The 17,749-nt window shown below is 39.3% G+C and overlaps 1 protein-coding gene across 2 annotated transcripts in view; it reads right to left on the bottom strand.

Annotated features, from left to right (window-relative positions):
* LOC138026723 (uncharacterized) overlaps window positions 1–17,749 on the bottom strand; it is a 34,831-nt gene that overhangs the window by 15,108 nt on the left and 1,974 nt on the right. Inside the window, exon 2 of one of the 2 annotated variants that reach the window (XM_068874172.1) lies at window positions 13,647–13,712. The exons of the other annotated variant lie outside the window; for it this stretch is intronic. Coding sequence (XP_068730273.1) covers window positions 13,647–13,712 — 66 coding nt within the window. The remainder of the gene's footprint in view (window positions 1–13,646; window positions 13,713–17,749) is intronic. 2 annotated transcript variants of the gene reach the window in all.

A 17,749-nucleotide genomic window follows, 5' to 3' on the forward strand; every position in this document is an offset into this window, starting at 1 on the left:
TGCGGTAGCTTGTTAAGTGCCATGCCAACTTTTAGAGAAATAAGAGATTTGCTCCTTCTTTCCTTGGGTTCTAGTTTTACTGCGGAGGAAGAACTTTTAGTTCTCTAACAGGAATATCAGCCTGCAAACTTGACTTTTCCACACTCTTCGCATGGCCAGGTTTCACCCTGATGACACGGAAGACGATGAATGTTTGGCGGAATTTCGCTATCTTTCGCGTTAAAAGCAAGATTTGAAGACCCTTGCAGAGCCTTTGCAAATACCAGCAACTTTTCATTGTCAGCAACGACGACAACATTAACGACTTACATCCCATGCGCCTAAAATCAACAAAATTACAGGATTAACTTAAACATATATCGAATTTGATCTCCTCGTTCGCTTTTCTCGCTCAAATGCTGATACATGTATATGTATGAGTTTAACTTTCCAAAGTACTTTCATCCTGGGAAAAGACATGCGAAAATTTGCGTCGAGAAGTACTGTGAAAGCTTAGAAAAATGTTGAATCATCTGGTGAAAGCCTCGCTGATGAAACGCGTTGTTGTTCGCGCCTACTGCTACCGCATTTTGAGCTCGAAATCGACAGATAGTTGTTTGCAAATCACCAAAGATGGTCAAGAAAGGATAAAATGCCTGTATCTTGCCATTTAGGTTGAAACAACAACATATTAAGCATGTCGTGTACAACAAAATACTTACGTACTTTCCACTACGGGCAGTTATGGTCTCCTACGTATTCGGAAAGCGTACTACAGCTAGAACTCAGGCCACCTTCGCATGACGGGAAGAAATATAACTTCCGGTCACCGTACTATTCACCTACGTATCCTTGCTTAAATTCCCTATTAAGCATCCATCAACTCGCAGCAGTTGCATTATTAAAACAAGTTGTTGGACTTATGCGAGATATATAGCTAATAGATATATAACCCTAACCCTAACCCTAACCTTTGAAAACAAGGTCAAAGTTTGCTGCCAAATCCAAAGTCGCACTAACCCTAATCCTAACCGCTGGTTACCGCATGAAAGTCTAACAAGTATGAGAGGTAATAGCGCGTAGCCAAAACAATTCACTAGGGGAGTCTTAGGGAAGGAAATGTTGACCTGTTGGGTAAGGGAAAAAGGTTTCCGTCCCATATGAAGCATTAGTAATCTCTTCTCATCTCTATTTTTCCACTGTATTTTTCCCGCTGTCGAAATTATCATTATTACTGTTGAAGTTGTTTTCAGCGGGATTACACATTGATGACAATTAACCCTGATAAATCGGTTACACAACCTGAGCGGCATATTGACTGGTTATATTTTTCCGCTCTTCAGTGTTCTCTTGGGACTGACTGAACAGGAAGACGATGCAACTTACGCGTTTTAACGGATTCTGAGTTCCTCATTCAAAATGAGTTCTTGTCTTGCATGGAAACCCCAAACAGTTATGATCTTTTCTTTGAAGTGTTTAAGTCGACAGTTCCAAAGATCCTTCTTCAAGCACAAGCACTGATTTGCTTCAAAACCCTGCCATCAAGAATCCTCAATTGCGGCGTTAATGTGCTTTGTATTCCGGGTTTAATTTCTAAGTCCTGTTTAGATTGTAAAGTAGAATGTTCAAAAAATTATCGCAGACACTCCCCTGCTAAGTAGTGTCTTTGTGGGTAGAGTTATCTGGGCGTATTTTTGGTAGGTTTCAGGGGATAGAAGAAATGCTTAGACTTCATCCGGTGGACACAGTAGAATATATATAATTAACCTGCAATGGCGTTGAAAGTCATTGTAAAGCGAATGGTGTTTTTGTGGATCTTTAAACAAAATATATACGTATGGAGCTCAAGAATGGAAAGTCAATTGTATAAACAAGACAGGCGGTGAAAAAGAAATATCTGGAATCTTCAAAGCGACGAGTAATGGACTTCGACAACAATTTGTTGTTTGCAGTATTAACTGAGTGAGCTTTGTTCTAGATTAATATTTTACTAATCGTTCTGTTATGTACAACACTGAAACCAAATGGCAAATTCTGTAAGGGCTTTACGAACATTGAGGGAGTCGAACGCCTTGAATGCATTTGTATGTGTTTACCGAAGTCGCATCTCAGTTGTCTGGCTATTTACATTTATTTTGTACTCAAGTCTGCACAGTCTTTAGGTAAAACATAATTGGAAGTGTGACAGTGGAGATTTATTTGAAAGAAAGCTTGTTCTCGTCAGTCAAGAACTATTTTGAAAGAAAGATTGTAGTACATGTTTTACCTCATTATTTAAGGAAAAGATTTTTCGGAAATTTTTGACAGGAATTAGATTTCTTGTTTTCACGCACACAATGAAATAGGAAGGGTTTTTTGCCTCTAATAGCAAATAGGTTGTTTGTTTCAATAAAATCTTTCGCTGGAAAAGGTTTTCGTGACATTTTCGGCCTTTGTTGATTCATCGTGTTGTGTAATATTCGAGCTCACAAATTTGCATTCGTGGGCTGAAATTGGTAACCCGCGAGCAGTTTCATAAAGGTGACAGGAAGTAGTGTTCTTTCTGGCAAATGATTAATAAGTAGCTATAGTCTTGTTTTTGCTTTTTTTTTTTGGTTTTTTTTTTTTATGACGCCAAGAATATTTTCAAGTTTCTAGTTAACCCAACTTATTCCTGCGACTTTCTGGTGCGAAGGTTGTTTACATTAATCATTAACACGAAGATTTTTCAACAATACTATTATCTCGCTTTAACCTAACCTGCGATCAGGCGTACTTTTCCTTAGACATGGTGCGAAAAGGTACGCCTGATACAATTTCTTAGCAAGTCGTCTGCTCGTAGTCCAGAATGTGGACTTTACTCTGATTGGCCGAAAAACAATAGAGCTCTTGGAGGCTCGCTCCGATTGGTTACAGAAATGCAAATCAAACTTCTTGTAAATCGGTTAACAGCTGATGAAATTATGGCCACCGAGAAACTGCCGTTCAACACTACCCAACTCAGTGCCTTCTATTTTTGTGTAACACGCACCACGGGGAACCTATTTTACGCTCACGTAGCGTCAAGTTTAATTTACAGCTGCTGTAATTATAATGTGCCGTACGAGATAGGTTACATAGTTATAGTAGACTGTTGTGAGTAAGCTTCATAAGGCACTCTGTGTGTATAGAATCCGTTTAGAAAACTATGATATTGTATACTTTTCTTACCGCCAACCGACAAGAAAGAGCTCTTATAAAAGTAACGACAATTTTTGGATTTAGAAGTAGACATGCATGTTTCCCACCCTCTTGTGGATTTTACTCGTGCTGAAAGTGGGTGTGGTTCTACTGAAACATCGTTGTCTTGTTCTAAACTCAAAATTGTCGAAACTAATATTATGCCCAATTTAAAATGGAATCATGCAGCATTTTTCAAGAAAAAAATATTTTGATTAGACAAAGTTCAGGTGGGCTGCAAGAACTAAGACCTTCAATGATACAATTTAATGTTCTTGCATTGGTTGTAATTCTATCTATATAATAAAGTTGGTATATGGTTGAACAATCGGTCCTCGCGTTACTCCAGAATCTTGTCGTTTCACTCTTAACACTAGCAAAATATCAGGATCTAAGCGATCTGTTAAGATCACCGATTGTTTCACATGCACAACTACAAATGTCATTTATTGCATAACCTGTACGTTATGCAATAAATTATACATTGGCGAGACAGGTAGACGACTAGGCGACCGATTCCGCGAACAGTCGCTCGTCATTTTAATCTCCCTAACAACTCCAAACAACACATGGCTATCCGCAGCCTTTCCCTACATCAAGGTACGACGGAAAGTCGCAATAATCTGGAACAAAAATTTATCCTCCAAATCGGCACCATTAATCCCCACGGTATGAACGAACGCTTTTCATTTAACTGATGTATTCCTATTTTTCACGTTGCCATGTTACCACCAATAGCGTAGCTCCTACTCCACGAAGAAAACTACACACAACCCATAATTCCTCAATTCGCTCTGACGAAGGGCTAACGCTCGAAATGTCAGCTTTTAGAATCCCTGTACGGTGGTCAATTTACATTATCAACTCCGTTAATAAAACCAAAATTTGGTATACTGCTCCAGAATCATTGACTTTAACCTCAGATTTTATGAAATTTCATTGCCCTGGGGCCACAAAGAAAAAAACACCAAGGATCCTCTCTCAGGATGTTTGAGTGACCAGATGTTGTGAATCCTTTTGGGACAACGTTCTTGGGAGAATCAGAAAACCTGCTCCTTGTTTTTGTGTTGGATCAGAAATTCTGAATCCTACTCTGTCTTTTGGGGTGATCAGAAATTCTGAAACATTTCCTGCGTGTTCTTAGGGGGATCGGAAATTCTGAATCCTCTCCCGCTTTCTATGGGGGAAACTCTCGAGACACGAAATTCAAAAGATCCTGATTTGGCTTCTCTTGCATGGCTCGGACATTTGAATAAAGTTCAAGTAAAGAATAAAATGTTGCTCGGAAGAATTTTGTGATTCCTTAGAAACAGGGAAACTTTTTTTAAATGACAAAAACTCATTTTGGAATTAAGTGGTGATTATGAATTTCTTTGGAAGGTCCACATTTAATTTTCGGGCAATTTTACACTCATTTACGACGGAACTTCAAAACCTGTATCATAAAAAAGCTGTTATCCGAGACAGGTTTCCATTTTACAAGAAAAAAACACCCATTTTGAGGTGATTCGCAGGATTTGTTCTGAATTTTTCAAAACTGAAACATCACATTTTAGTTTGGAATGCGTTGCCGAAGTGATAGTCACTGGGGCCCCCTTCGGGCCTTAAACGATTAACCCTTTAAGGCCCGAGGACGCCCCCATTGACGAGTAAAATCGTCAGGCGTTAGACAGAATAAAATCTTATAGGTGGCCACTGGAAATACAAGGGTTAAGTCACAGTGACCTTTCCGATTGGATTCACAACTCTCGATTGATCGCAGAGGGTAGTTGTTGTCCCTCAACACGCTGATGACTTGTTTCCTCTCTCTGTGCCTTCCAGCGTTCGTTGATGGTATTTTTTTTGGCTCTCTTAACGAGTGTATTTACCACTGACCGCATATATTGAAACTTGCGGTGAGAGTTGAAACCGAGGTACCTGTCAGTATGTGTAGGTTTCCTGTGCACTCCAACAGTGTCCAAGAAGGAAAGGCAGTTTTCCTCTACAACTTCTTTGGTAAACTGTATGTGTGAATTTTTGGAATTCAGGTGATCATGGAATTCCTGCACATGCTCCTTTTTTACAAATACTCGAATGACAGAGGGGTGTAATGGGCCCGTGTGAGCCAAGCGGCCTCTGCTTGCACGACTTCTGGGTGACCCCTTAAATGGTAAAATTAAAGGAGACTTACCTGTAAGTTGAAGTTTAATAGAGATTCTATTACATGACAACAGGAGGCATATGAGATCACATGCAGGGGGTGTGTCAGTTAAACCACATATTGAGGAGTGGCAACTCTGCGCCCATAAGGGAGGGTATAAGGGGGGGGGGGGGGAATGTGATCTCCTATGCCCCCTGTGTTCATGTGATAGAATCTCAATCAAACGTCAACTTACAGGTAAGTCTCGTTTAACTTTACCATTCTATCACATGACCGGAGGCATGGAGATCCCATGAGACTTTACAGCACTGACACAGCCACTGCACATGACATATTGTGAAAGTTGGTTTAATCAGCTATTCCATAAAGTAGAGGAGAGAGAGAAAAGAGAGGAGGGAAACTAGGGTGTTACTGTCAGCTAGCACAAGACAGAGGTGCTAAGGTAAAAGTATCTCAGGTCCTACAGGACAGACTGTTCAATGATTAACCCCATCATGAGTATACAAACATAAATGTCAACAAATAACAATAATTATGTCTCTGGATTACAGTTCAAGACATGGCATTTAGGCCTATTTTAAAGACAAAATAGTGTCAGTCATGCTAACTTCATTCGACACTGGTTTGTGGTAACACTAGTGGAAAGTCTGTGCTGACTCGCACCAAGTGTTGCTGAGGATCACATCAAGTGGCACATCCTTTACACTGGCCTTTGAGTCCACCGCTGCTCTAGTACTGTGTGCAGTAAACTGAATTATATCAATACCAGACAGTTTCAAGACATCCTTGGTCCACCTTGAGATTGTGTCGCGGGTCACTGCTTTATGAGGCTGGATGAGACTCAGAAATAATTGTGTCTCGCTCTTCCGCAATGGTACTGTTCTTGAAATGTATTCTTTCAATGTCAACAGAGGGCAAAGTGCTGGATCGGAAGTGTACACATGGATAGTTAGGGGATTACCCTTCTTTCCTGGCTTGCTAGTTTTGGTGTGTTCCAACATTTGAAATTGGCAGCTTGTGGTTGCCATGTTCATGCCCTGTAGGGAAAGTACGTGAATATCCTGGCCTTTCCGTCCCGTGACAATCAACAATAGCATGACTAATTTTAAAGTTAACTTCTTCAGGGTAAGGGTGTTAAGTGGGTGTAACTTCCTGAAGTAATCCAAAACTTTAGACACATCCCAAATAGAATTGTATTTGGATTGGGGTTTTCTGAGTTCATAAATGCCTTTGAAGAACCGCACCACTTAAAGGTGAAGTCCAAAATTGTCCCCACTGTCGAGAGTAATGACGGACGAAAGAGGAGACCTTGCTGTATTAATGGTAGAGTATGTGTCCCTTATTATAAAGAACCATAAGGACGTCCAGGGCCTCATTTACCTTTGGTGAAATGTAAGAGATGCACCTTTGATTACAAAATGCCAACCACTTCTCAAGGACTTTATATTGTTTCTTTGTGCTCTCGCTAGGAGGCCATCAGGATCGTGTTAACTTCTGGAAAACATTGTCCTTTGTAAAGGACTCCCTGAGAGTGGACAAGCCATTAGTCGTAGCTTGTTGTGTAGTGGGTGTGGTTGGTGGTGATAGACATGTTGCAGCAGTCTCTTGGTTGGTTAGAGGATCCATGGCTGGTTGTAAAGGAGCTGAAGGGCCTGTGAGAACCAGGGTTGTGTTGCCCATACTGGGATGATTAAAATTCCTTGGGCTTGGTCTTGAGTAATTTTCGGAATACACCTGGGAATTATGCTGCAAGGGGGGGGGGCATAAAAAGTTAAATTTGCTCCAGTCAATACTGAAGGCATTTACAAATGCACACCCAGGATCAGGTTTCCAAGAGCAATAGACTTCTAACTGTTTGTTAATCCTGGTAGCAAATAAATCTATGTTTAACCCTGGGTATAGTGACAAGATGGCATTAAAAACTATCCTATCAAGCATCGATTCATGCTTATCCTGAAAATGTCGGGATTTAGTATCTGCATCACTATTTAATTTGCCCACAATGTGAGTAGCTGAGACCCACAACTTCCGCTAGATGCACCAATCCCAGATTTCTTGGGCAAGGCAATTTAATTCCGGTGATTTAGAGCCCCCCCCCCCCCCCCCCATGTTATTAATATATGAGACAACTGTGGTGTTGTCCATCTGCAACTGGACATGACCCTCATGATCAGGTGCTTGTTTGCAAAATGACTTAAGAGTGAAGAAGGCTACTTAAGTTCCAAGATATTGATATGCTTAGTGCTTTCAAACGGTGTCCATCTCCCACCAACCTCTTGGTCACCATACACAGCTCCCCAACCTCGGGTTAAGGCATCAGTGTCAATGACCATACAAGGTGGGGCATGGGAAATGTCACGTGATGAATGGGGCATATTGTCAATCTACTATGTAAGCTCTTTTAATGAGCTCATTTTTACAGACATACAGCATTTGTAATTCCCCCTATTTCTTAACAGGGCCGCAGTTTGGTCTCTCTCCAGCTAACGAAAGTGCAGAGGTCCAAAGTGGGCCCCTGGGACGTTACAAAATATGAGACCAATAACTTCTGCAACATCTAAAATTTGAGGTTTCGTTGTGGTTCGTAATCTTTTGCAGGCTTCTACTGTTTTGTGAATCTTCTCATCAGTTGGTGCAACTGTCATGCTTCTGGAGTCTGGCTTGAACCCCAAAAATGTGAGATTCTGAGTGGGGATGATAACAGATTTTGTGGGGTGCAGGTGAAAGCCTAGTCGCTTGAACAAAAAGACAGTTGCTTTCACATTGTTACTACATTCCACATAGCTGTCCCCCTGTAGGTAGGAGACATCTATGTAGCCTAGATTTACATGGCCCTGTGTGCGTAGCCATGCATACACAGGTTTTAGTAACTTAGTAAAGATGCGTGGGACACTTGACAAGCCATTTGGTAAACATCTATACTTGTAAAGTGTTCTGTTATAGAAAGAATGAATTTTACGTATTTCTGGACCTCTTCGGCAACTGGTACCGAGTAGTAGGCATCTTTAAGGTCAAAGGATGCCACAAAACATCCTGGTTTCGTCAGTCCAATGGCTGATTCAAGGGTATCCATCTTAAAATGGTAGTATTGTACAAACTCGTTGAAACAGTGGAGGTTAAGTATAACACGGAAATTCCCATCTGGTTTAGGTCTAATAAACACTGGGGATATGAACTCCCCCTCCTCTAAGGAGGAGACCTGGAATACTCCTTTTGAAAGCAATTAATCAATTTCCAATGCACAGTGTCAAACTGTGATTGATTAAATGTGCTAGATCGCACACAAGTTTGAGAAGGGGTTACTCCTGGTTTGAACTCAGTTTTTGCCCCTTTAACAAACTGCAATATTGACGGGTCATGTGTAATTTCTCCCCATTGACTTGAAAATAGACTGATTTGACCGGCTTTAAATGAATCTTGAGTAGCAAGTAATAAACGGACATCATTATCAGGTTTAACCCTTAATGATGTGCATACCTTTTTCGATGAGGGTGTCGTTCGAGCTAAGCTTGTTCTGAGTTCCCCTCTTTCTTTATCCTCGATTTTTGTGGGCGGCCTTTGTACACAAAATCCTTCCTTTGCCGTTAATATGGGTGAAACCTGCGATTTCCTTGAGATTCCTAAGTATTTTGATAAAACCGGCGTCCATTCAAGCCAGAATGCCCGCAGCGTGCAGTGCTGTGTTGCAGAGGTCGAACTTTCTTGGTGAGCTTGTTTGCCTCGGAAATATCTTTGGTTTTGACAAGTCACTGAATAAATATTCTGATGAGGCAGGCACTTTGGACGCACTACACAAGGTAACATAATCTTTGTGAAGATCTTTCTTCATTGCATTGTGTCTTTTCCTGTCTGCTCAATGAGTTCCGCCATGACTGTTTGTTTCTCGATTGGCGCTAAATTTACCCAACTACGTTGGGTGGCTAAACACTGGTGTTAACGTGCCAACTCCGTTTGCACTTGTGTCTGGGATTCGCGAGTCAACTACGTTAACCCTCCAGATATGTTTCTAGAAGAATAAGTTAGTATTGTTTGGTTTCTTGGATTGTGACTGTTGAAATACAACGTTTCAGATCGACGCAAACGTGTGCAATGACCTGACGCATGCGCTGTGCTATCTCGTGGGTTCTCCATGCCTCCGGTCATGGGATAGAATGGTGTTAATGAACCCCGACTTCAAAAACTTGCCTGGAACGCCGCAGTTCAATTCCATCTAACTCAGTCCCTTCTGTTTTTGAGTACCACGTACCACAGGCAACCCAATGTACGCTCATAGAGCGTCTTGTTGGGATTTGTTTTACAAAGCACTTTCTTCACTAACGAGCAACAACACCATCTACAAACCTCTGGCTACGCAATGGGTTCACCTGTGAGTGCCACTGTAGCCAACTTCGTTTATCCACTGCCCCTCCCCCCCACGATGGTGGTACAAATGTGAACGATAGCCGTGCATGCATACAGAAGGAAAATGTTCAGGAATTCCTTAATCACCTAAATTCCATAAAATCCACAAATACAGTTTACCAAAGAAGTTGAAGAGAACCGCTTTTCCTTCTTGGACACTGTTGGCGTTCATACAAACCTACATATACGGACAGGAACGTCGATTTCAACTCTCATTACCCGTTGCAACATAAGGGGTCAGTGGTAAATACACTCCTTGACAGACTCGAAAAAATACAGCCAACGAACGCTGGGAGGCGCAGAGAGAGGAAACGCGTCATCAACGTGATGAGGGACAGCAATTACCCTCTGCGATTAGGTATGTCCCCATGGCACTGAGCACTTTGTGAGCACTTTATATGCTTTTATAACTTTTATTATCGCAAACTCTTTAGGGTTTCTGTCAGATTTGTAATTTTTTGCAAAGCCTGCTACTTGTGATATAATTCGTACTGACCCTAAAAGGTAGTCAATCAGGAACACGAACGACAACATTTCACTGTGAAGAAATATCGTTCGTCCAATCAGCAACGCGAACGACAAAATTTCACTAGTGATGAATGAACGTATCGAATGAACGTCGTGCGACAGCCGTTGCACAAAAAAGCGCGCGCTTCAAAAAACGGCCCATGGAAAAATCCGTTGAAAGATATTATTTTTGAACAAGAAAGTAAACATACCACTCAAAAAAACTGAAGGAGATGTAAGATTGCCTGAAAGATTTTTGAAAACGAAGGACGAAGACAGGAAAATGGAAGTTATTCCAGCTGTTCAGCTGAATGGATACATCAGCCAATTTATCATCTTCCTCGGCTCTAAAGATGGCCATGAATACGAGCCGACTTCCAAACGGAGTGGCTAGCTTCGAACGACACCTGAAGAAAAAGGGCTATTCCACAAGCTTAATAGACTTCTTGGTATTTGAGAAATCCAGAAACGTTTTTCAGTCCAAACAAAAACAACCAAAGAAACAAGGAAAGGGAATAAACCCTAAAGCATCGATAGCTTTGGAAAGCGACGAATTAAAACATTTCACGAGGAGGGTTTGCTCGAGAAAGGTTTGCTCGCTAATACTACTCAAATCGTGAATAAAATCGTGTGCGCGCATTTTTCATAAAGTAATCTCTATTACTGCTGGGGTGGACAAACGGTCAACATTTTCATTCAATAAAGCTTCATGAGAGGCCTGTTATTCAGTCCCAGGCTGCAGCCGCAGTTGTTACCATGAATACGGACTAGTAACTATGGATACGGACATATATACGTGCAGGTGCAGGTGCATGCCCAGCAACGTTTAAAGAGGGGGCATATGGCTTCAAATTCAAGAACCGTTGAATGGTTGTTGAAGCACAGTTTAAACATTTCTGAACTTTTACACCATCGTACTGGCTCTCGTTAGTAGTATAGGACTTGGGGGCACGAGAGCATTTTTGCAAAAATGCTCTCTTACCAGCCCAAGTCCTATACTACCTACCATAATAATAAACTTCTTGTTGAACCTAGAGCTAAGCTCACCACTTATGGTTTTCGGTCCTTTTCTTTCGCTGCTCCGAGACTTTGGAATAGGTTACCTTTAAATATTCGTTCTTGCTCCTGAGTTGCTAGTTTTAAAAGCAGACTCAAAACGTTTCTTTTTACATTATTTCTTGATAATAAGAAATTTAATTAGTTATTTGTTTCTTTTTAATCATTTTCGTTTTTTATCGCCTGGTTTGATATTCCTTTCATCATTTGATTTTATCATTATCATTTCAATAATTGTTGTTTGAAATAATAAGAATATTTTTATAGATCGTTTTTAGAATTAATAATATTTATTGTATAATAATATTCCATAGAATTTAGTGTTTTTAAATCGTTTTTATTGAAATTACTGTAAATTGTAAATTGTAAAGCGCCATGGACAGCGATACATGGATATGAGCGCTATATAAATAAAGTTCGCGAAGAGACTAACACATACCGTGCATTTTACCTTTCGACACACCCATCCGAAAAATTGGTTTTTGCCCTGAGCGGGACTCGAACCCACGTCTCCCTGATTACTAGTCGGGCATGCTAAGCCACTACACCATCAAGGCCACCACGCTGGCAACGCAGCAGATTAATGGGGCGACTTTAGCAACGTGGGGGTTCCTAGGGCCCAACTTTTCTTCGCTTGAGTGTGCCTCGAAATCTCTCACTTGTGTTCTAAGCCCTGTCTGGGGTTAGAGAGGCAAAGATATACACTCAAGTGAAGAAAAGGAACCCCCACGTTGCTAAAGTCGCCCCATTAATCTGCTGCGTTGCCAGCGTGGTGGCCTTGATGGTGTAGTGGCTTAGCATGCCCGACTAGTAATCAGGGAGACGTGGGTTCGAGTCCCGCTCAGGGCAAAAACCAATTTTTCGGATGGGTGTGTCGAAAGGTAAAATGCACGGTATGTGTTAGTCTCTTCGTAGTCTATACCTTTCATTGCCTCGAAATCTCTCACTTATAAATAAAGTTATTATTATTATTATTATTTGATGGAAAATTTTTTGCACTCAATTTTTTGTCAATAAAATTGCTCTCGATTTTTGTAAAACTATGTTGTTTTCAAAAAAAAGGGCGTTTAAATATTTGCAACAATTCTCTGTGACAACTCAAGTCCTATACTACCTACCATATGATGGATATATTTTTCGCTCGATTATTGATGATTTTAGGTGTCCAACGCGTTAGACACCAAAAACAGTAAGTTTATGACGTAAGGGACATTCCCACTTCTTAGAAATCATTTCTCGGTAATTATAAACTGCATATAATAAGTTAGTCATCATTTTCCGTGAATAATTCTTGACGTCCAACGCGTTGGACACCTAAAAGATGAAATTGTTAAAACACATGATACATAAGATAGTTTGGGGTGGAATTTAGAAGTTATGATTCTCACTTTTTGAATTTTTTAATGCCCATAAGCGTAGTTATTAACTCCGTTATGATGTATGTATCTTTTATCATCAAAGCATGACAATGATATCTTATTTATTTCGTAACTCCCAAGTTAAAGGTTTTCATAGTATGATGCATTTGTTTATTTTTGAATAGTGTTTCTTTATAGTCCTTAATGTTTCATGCCTTTTTTTATTACAATCTTTTTAATGCCCTTAGCAGTCTTTCCACAGGTTATCTTTAACATAACTGTACATTTTCGATCGCAAACCGACAAACTCTGTTATAGCAACACCAGAAGCCTCATCTTTGAACTTTCCAATTACTTACTTGTTTGTTTTATCATAGAATGGTCCGTTTTCTAGGTATTCACCAGATAAAATATAGTTTTGTTATTCCAGAAGTCTTGATACAAAATCATTGGTTTCGGGTTTTTTTTTTGTGTTAAACTGTCTATATCTGTGAATAATAATTTTGTTTTATTACCATACTTTTGTTTAATATAATTGTAGTGAATATCATATATTAATGTTGTACTAAGATCAAGAAGACACATTCCTATATATGCCGGCCTATTGTGAGTAACCGTTTCTATGATCTTATGCACAGCTACCAGATTTTCATTAAATATTTTGCTGTCACATAAGAAGACTTCGAAGCAGGTTTTAAAAAAATATTTTCATCTGTGCCAAGTCTAAGCTAGCATCAACTCTTTTACGTTTGTTTTCCATTGTTTTTTTCCAAATACACTGTTGTGTTGTTCATAAGCTTGAAAAAGTCTTTTTCAAATGAATTTTTTGCTGCGGTTCGTTTCTGTGTATTGAAATCGATGTACTGTTTCAACCATGGTAACTGATTAAATTCTAAAACTCTATAGACTGTAGTCACTTTTAACCCAAGATCTCTGTATAATTGAGGGTTTCTCTAATGTGATACATAATTCGTGTTGTCAGGAACTGTTGGAATCAACCTTCTAACCTGTCGTCTTCTCATAATGAAGAGAACCGCTTTTCCTTCTTGGACACTGTTGGCGTTCATACAAACCTACATATACGGACAGGAACGTCGATTTCAACTCTCATTACCCGTTGCAACATAAGGGGTCAGTGGTAAATACACTCCTTGACAGACTCGAAAAAATACAGCCAACGAACACTGGGAGGCGCAGAGAGAGGAAACGCGTCATCAACGTGATGAGGGACAGCAATTACCCTCTGCGATTAGGTATGTCCCCATTGCACTGAGCACTTTGTGAGCACTTTATATGCTTTTATAACTTTTATTATCGCAAACTCTTTAGGGTTTCTGTCAGATTTGTAATTTTTTGCAAAGCCTGCTACTTGTGATATAATTCGTACTGACCCTAAAAGGTAGTCAATCAGGAACACGAACGACAACATTTCACTGTGAAGAAATATCGTTCGTCCAATCAGCAACGCGAACGACAAAATTTCACTAGTGATGAATGAACGTATCGAATGAACGTCGTGCGACAGCCGTTGCACAAAAAAGCGCGCGCTTCAAAAAACGGCCCATGGAAAAATCCGTTGAAAGATATTATTTTTGAACAAGAAAGTAAACATACCACTCAAAAAAATGAACAAGATGTAAGATTGCTCGAAAGATTTTTTAAAATGAAGGACGAAGACAGGAAAATGGATGTTATTCCAGCGGTTGAGCTGAATGAATACATATGCCAATTAATCATCTTCCTCGGCTCTAAAGATGGTCATGAATACGAGCCGACTTCCAAACGGAGTGGCTAGCTCCGAACGACACCTGAAGAAAAAGGGCTATTCCACAAGCTTAATAGACTTCTTGGTATTTGAGAAATCCAGAAACGTTTTTCAGTCCAAACAAAAACAACCAAAGAAACAAGGAAAGGGAATAAACCCTAAAGCATCGATAGCTTTGGAAAGCGACGAATTAAAACATTTCACGAGGAGGGTTTGCTCGAGAAAGGTTTGCTCGCTAATACTACTCAAATCGTGAATAAAATCGTGTGCGCGCATTTTTCATAAAGTAATCTCTATTACTGCTGGGGTGGACAAACGGTCAACATTTTCATTCAATAAAGCTTCATGAGAGGCCTGTTATTCAGTCCCAGGCTGCAGCCGCAGTTGTTACCATGAATACGGACTAGTAACTATGGATACGGACATATATACGTGCAGGTGCAGGTGCATGCCCAGCAACGTTTAAAGAGGGGGCATATGGCTTCAAATTCAAGAACCGTTGAATGGTTGTTGAAGCACAGTTTAAACATTTCTGAACTTTTACACCATCGTACTGGCTCTCGTTAGTAGTATAGGACTTGGGGGCACGAGAGCATTTTTGCAAAAATGCTCTCTTACCAGCCCTAGTCCTATACTACCTACCATAATAAGAAACTTCTTGTTGAACCTAGAGCTAAGCTCACCACTTATGGTTTTCGGTCCTTTTCTTTCGCTGCTCCGAGACTTTGGAATAGGTTACCTTTAAATATTCGTTCTTGCTCCTCAGTTGCTAGTTTTAAAAGCAGACTCAAAACGTTTCTTTTTACATTATTTCTTGATAATAAGAAATTTAATTAGTTATTTGTTTCTTTTTAATCATTTTCGTTTTTTATCGCCTGGTTTGATATTCCTTTCATCATTTGATTTTATCATTATCATTTCAATAATTGTTGTTTGAAATAATAAGAATATTTTTATAGATCGTTTTTAGAATTAATAATATTTATTGTATAATAATATTCCATAGAATTTAGTGTTTTTAAATCGTTTTTATTGAAATTACTGTAAATTGTAAATTGTAAAGCGCCATGGACAGCGATACATGGATATGAGCGCTATATAAATAAAGTTCGCGAAGAGACTAACACATACCGTGCATTTTACCTTTCGACACACCCATCCGAAAAATTGGTTTTTGCCCTGAGCGGGACTCGAACCCACGTCTCCCTGATTACTAGTCGGGCATGCTAAGCCACTACACCATCAAGGCCACCACGCTGGCAACGCAGCAGATTAATGGGGCGACTTTAGCAACGTGGGGGTTCCTAGGGCCCAACTTTTCTTCGCTTGAGTGTGCCTCGAAATCTCTCACTTGTGTTCTAAGCCCTGTCTGGGGTTAGAGAGGCAAAGATATACACTCAAGTGAAGAAAAGGAACCCCCACGTTGCTAAAGTCGCCCCATTAATCTGCTGCGTTGCCAGCGTGGTGGCCTTGATGGTGTAGTGGCTTAGCATGCCCGACTAGTAATCAGGGAGACGTGGGTTCGAGTCCCGCTCAGGGCAAAAACCAATTTTTCGGATGGGTGTGTCGAAAGGTAAAATGCACGGTATGTGTTAGTCTCTTCGTAGTCTATACCTTTCATTGCCTCGAAATCTCTCACTTATAAATAAAGTTATTATTATTATTATTATTTGATGGAAAATTTTTTGCACTCAATTTTTTGTCAATAAAATTGCTCTCGATTTTTGTAAAACTATGTTGTTTTCAAAAAAAAGGGCGTTTAAATATTTGCAACAATTCTCTGTGACAACTCAAGTCCTATACTACCTACCATATGATGGATATATTTTTCGCTCGATTATTGATGATTTTAGGTGTCCAACGCGTTAGACACCAAAAACAGTAAGTTTATGACGTAAGGGACATTCCCACTTCTTAGAAATCATTTCTCGGTAATTATAAACTGCATATAATAAGTTAGTCATCATTTTCCGTGAATAATTCTTGACGTCCAACGCGTTGGACACCTAAAAGATGAAATTGTTAAAACACATGATACATAAGATAGTTTGGGGTGGAATTTAGAAGTTATGATTCTCACTTTTTGAATTTTTTAATGCCCATAAGCGTAGTTATTAACTCCGTTATGATGTATGTATCTTTTATCATCAAAGCATGACAATGATATCTTATTTATTTCGTAACTCCCAAGTTAAAGGTTTTCATAGTATGATGCATTTGTTTATTTTTGAATAGTGTTTCTTTATAGTCCTTCATGTTTCATGTCTTTTTTTATTACAATCTTTTTAATGCCCTTAGCAGTCTTTCCACAGGTTATCTTTAACATAACTGTATATTTTCGATCGCAAACCGACAAACTCTGTTATAGCAACACCAGAAGCCTCATCTTTGAACTTTCCAATTACTTACTTGTTTGTTTTATCATAGAATGGTCCGTTTTCTAGGTATTCACCAGATAAAATATAGTTTTGTTATTCCAGAAGTCTTGATACAAAATCATTGGTTTCGGGTTTTTCTTTTGTGTTAAACTGTCTATATCTGTGAATAATAATTTTGTTTTATTACCATACTTTTGTTTAATATAATTGTAGTGAATATCATATATTAATGTTGTACTAAGATCAAGAAGACACATTCCTATATATGCCGGCCTATTGTGAGTAACCGTTTCTATGATCTTATGCACAGCTACCAGATTTTCATTAAATATTTTGCTGTCACATAAGAAGACTTCGAAGCAGGTTTTAAAAAAAATATTTTCATCTGTGCCAAGTCTAAGCTAGCATCAACTCTTTTACGTTTGTTTTCCATTGTTTTTTTCCAAATACACTGTTGTGTTGTTCATAAGCTTGAAAAAGTCTTTTTCAAATGAATTTTTTGCTGCGGTTCGTTTCTGTGTATTGAAATCGATGTACTGTTTCAACCATGGTAACTGATTAAATTCTAAAACTCTATAGACTGTAGTCACTTTTAACCCAAGATCTCTGTATAATTGAGGGTTTCTCTAATGTGATACATAATTCGTGTTGTCAGGAACTGTTGGAATCAACCTTCTAACCTGTCGTCTTCTCATAATGTATTTTTGCCTTATTTGTTCACAATAAGGTGATAACATGTCTTTTGTGACATTGATTTTTTCAGTAGCTAGTGGATAATCATTATGCATATATCATGTATCTGTTTTGAATACTCAAGATCAACTTGAAGGATCAAACCTTATCTCTTTCATTGGTATATTTATTTAGATCCAAATTATCAAGGTGTTTTTCTGCTACCATTTAAAATAACCAGTCGGAAGATATTGGTACACAGCCCAACCATATAAATCATTAGCATTTCAGTAAA

This window comes from Montipora capricornis, chromosome 12, assembly GCF_036669925.1.
Source record: "Montipora capricornis isolate CH-2021 chromosome 12, ASM3666992v2, whole genome shotgun sequence".
NCBI classification, from domain to species: domain Eukaryota; kingdom Metazoa; phylum Cnidaria; class Anthozoa; order Scleractinia; family Acroporidae; genus Montipora; species Montipora capricornis.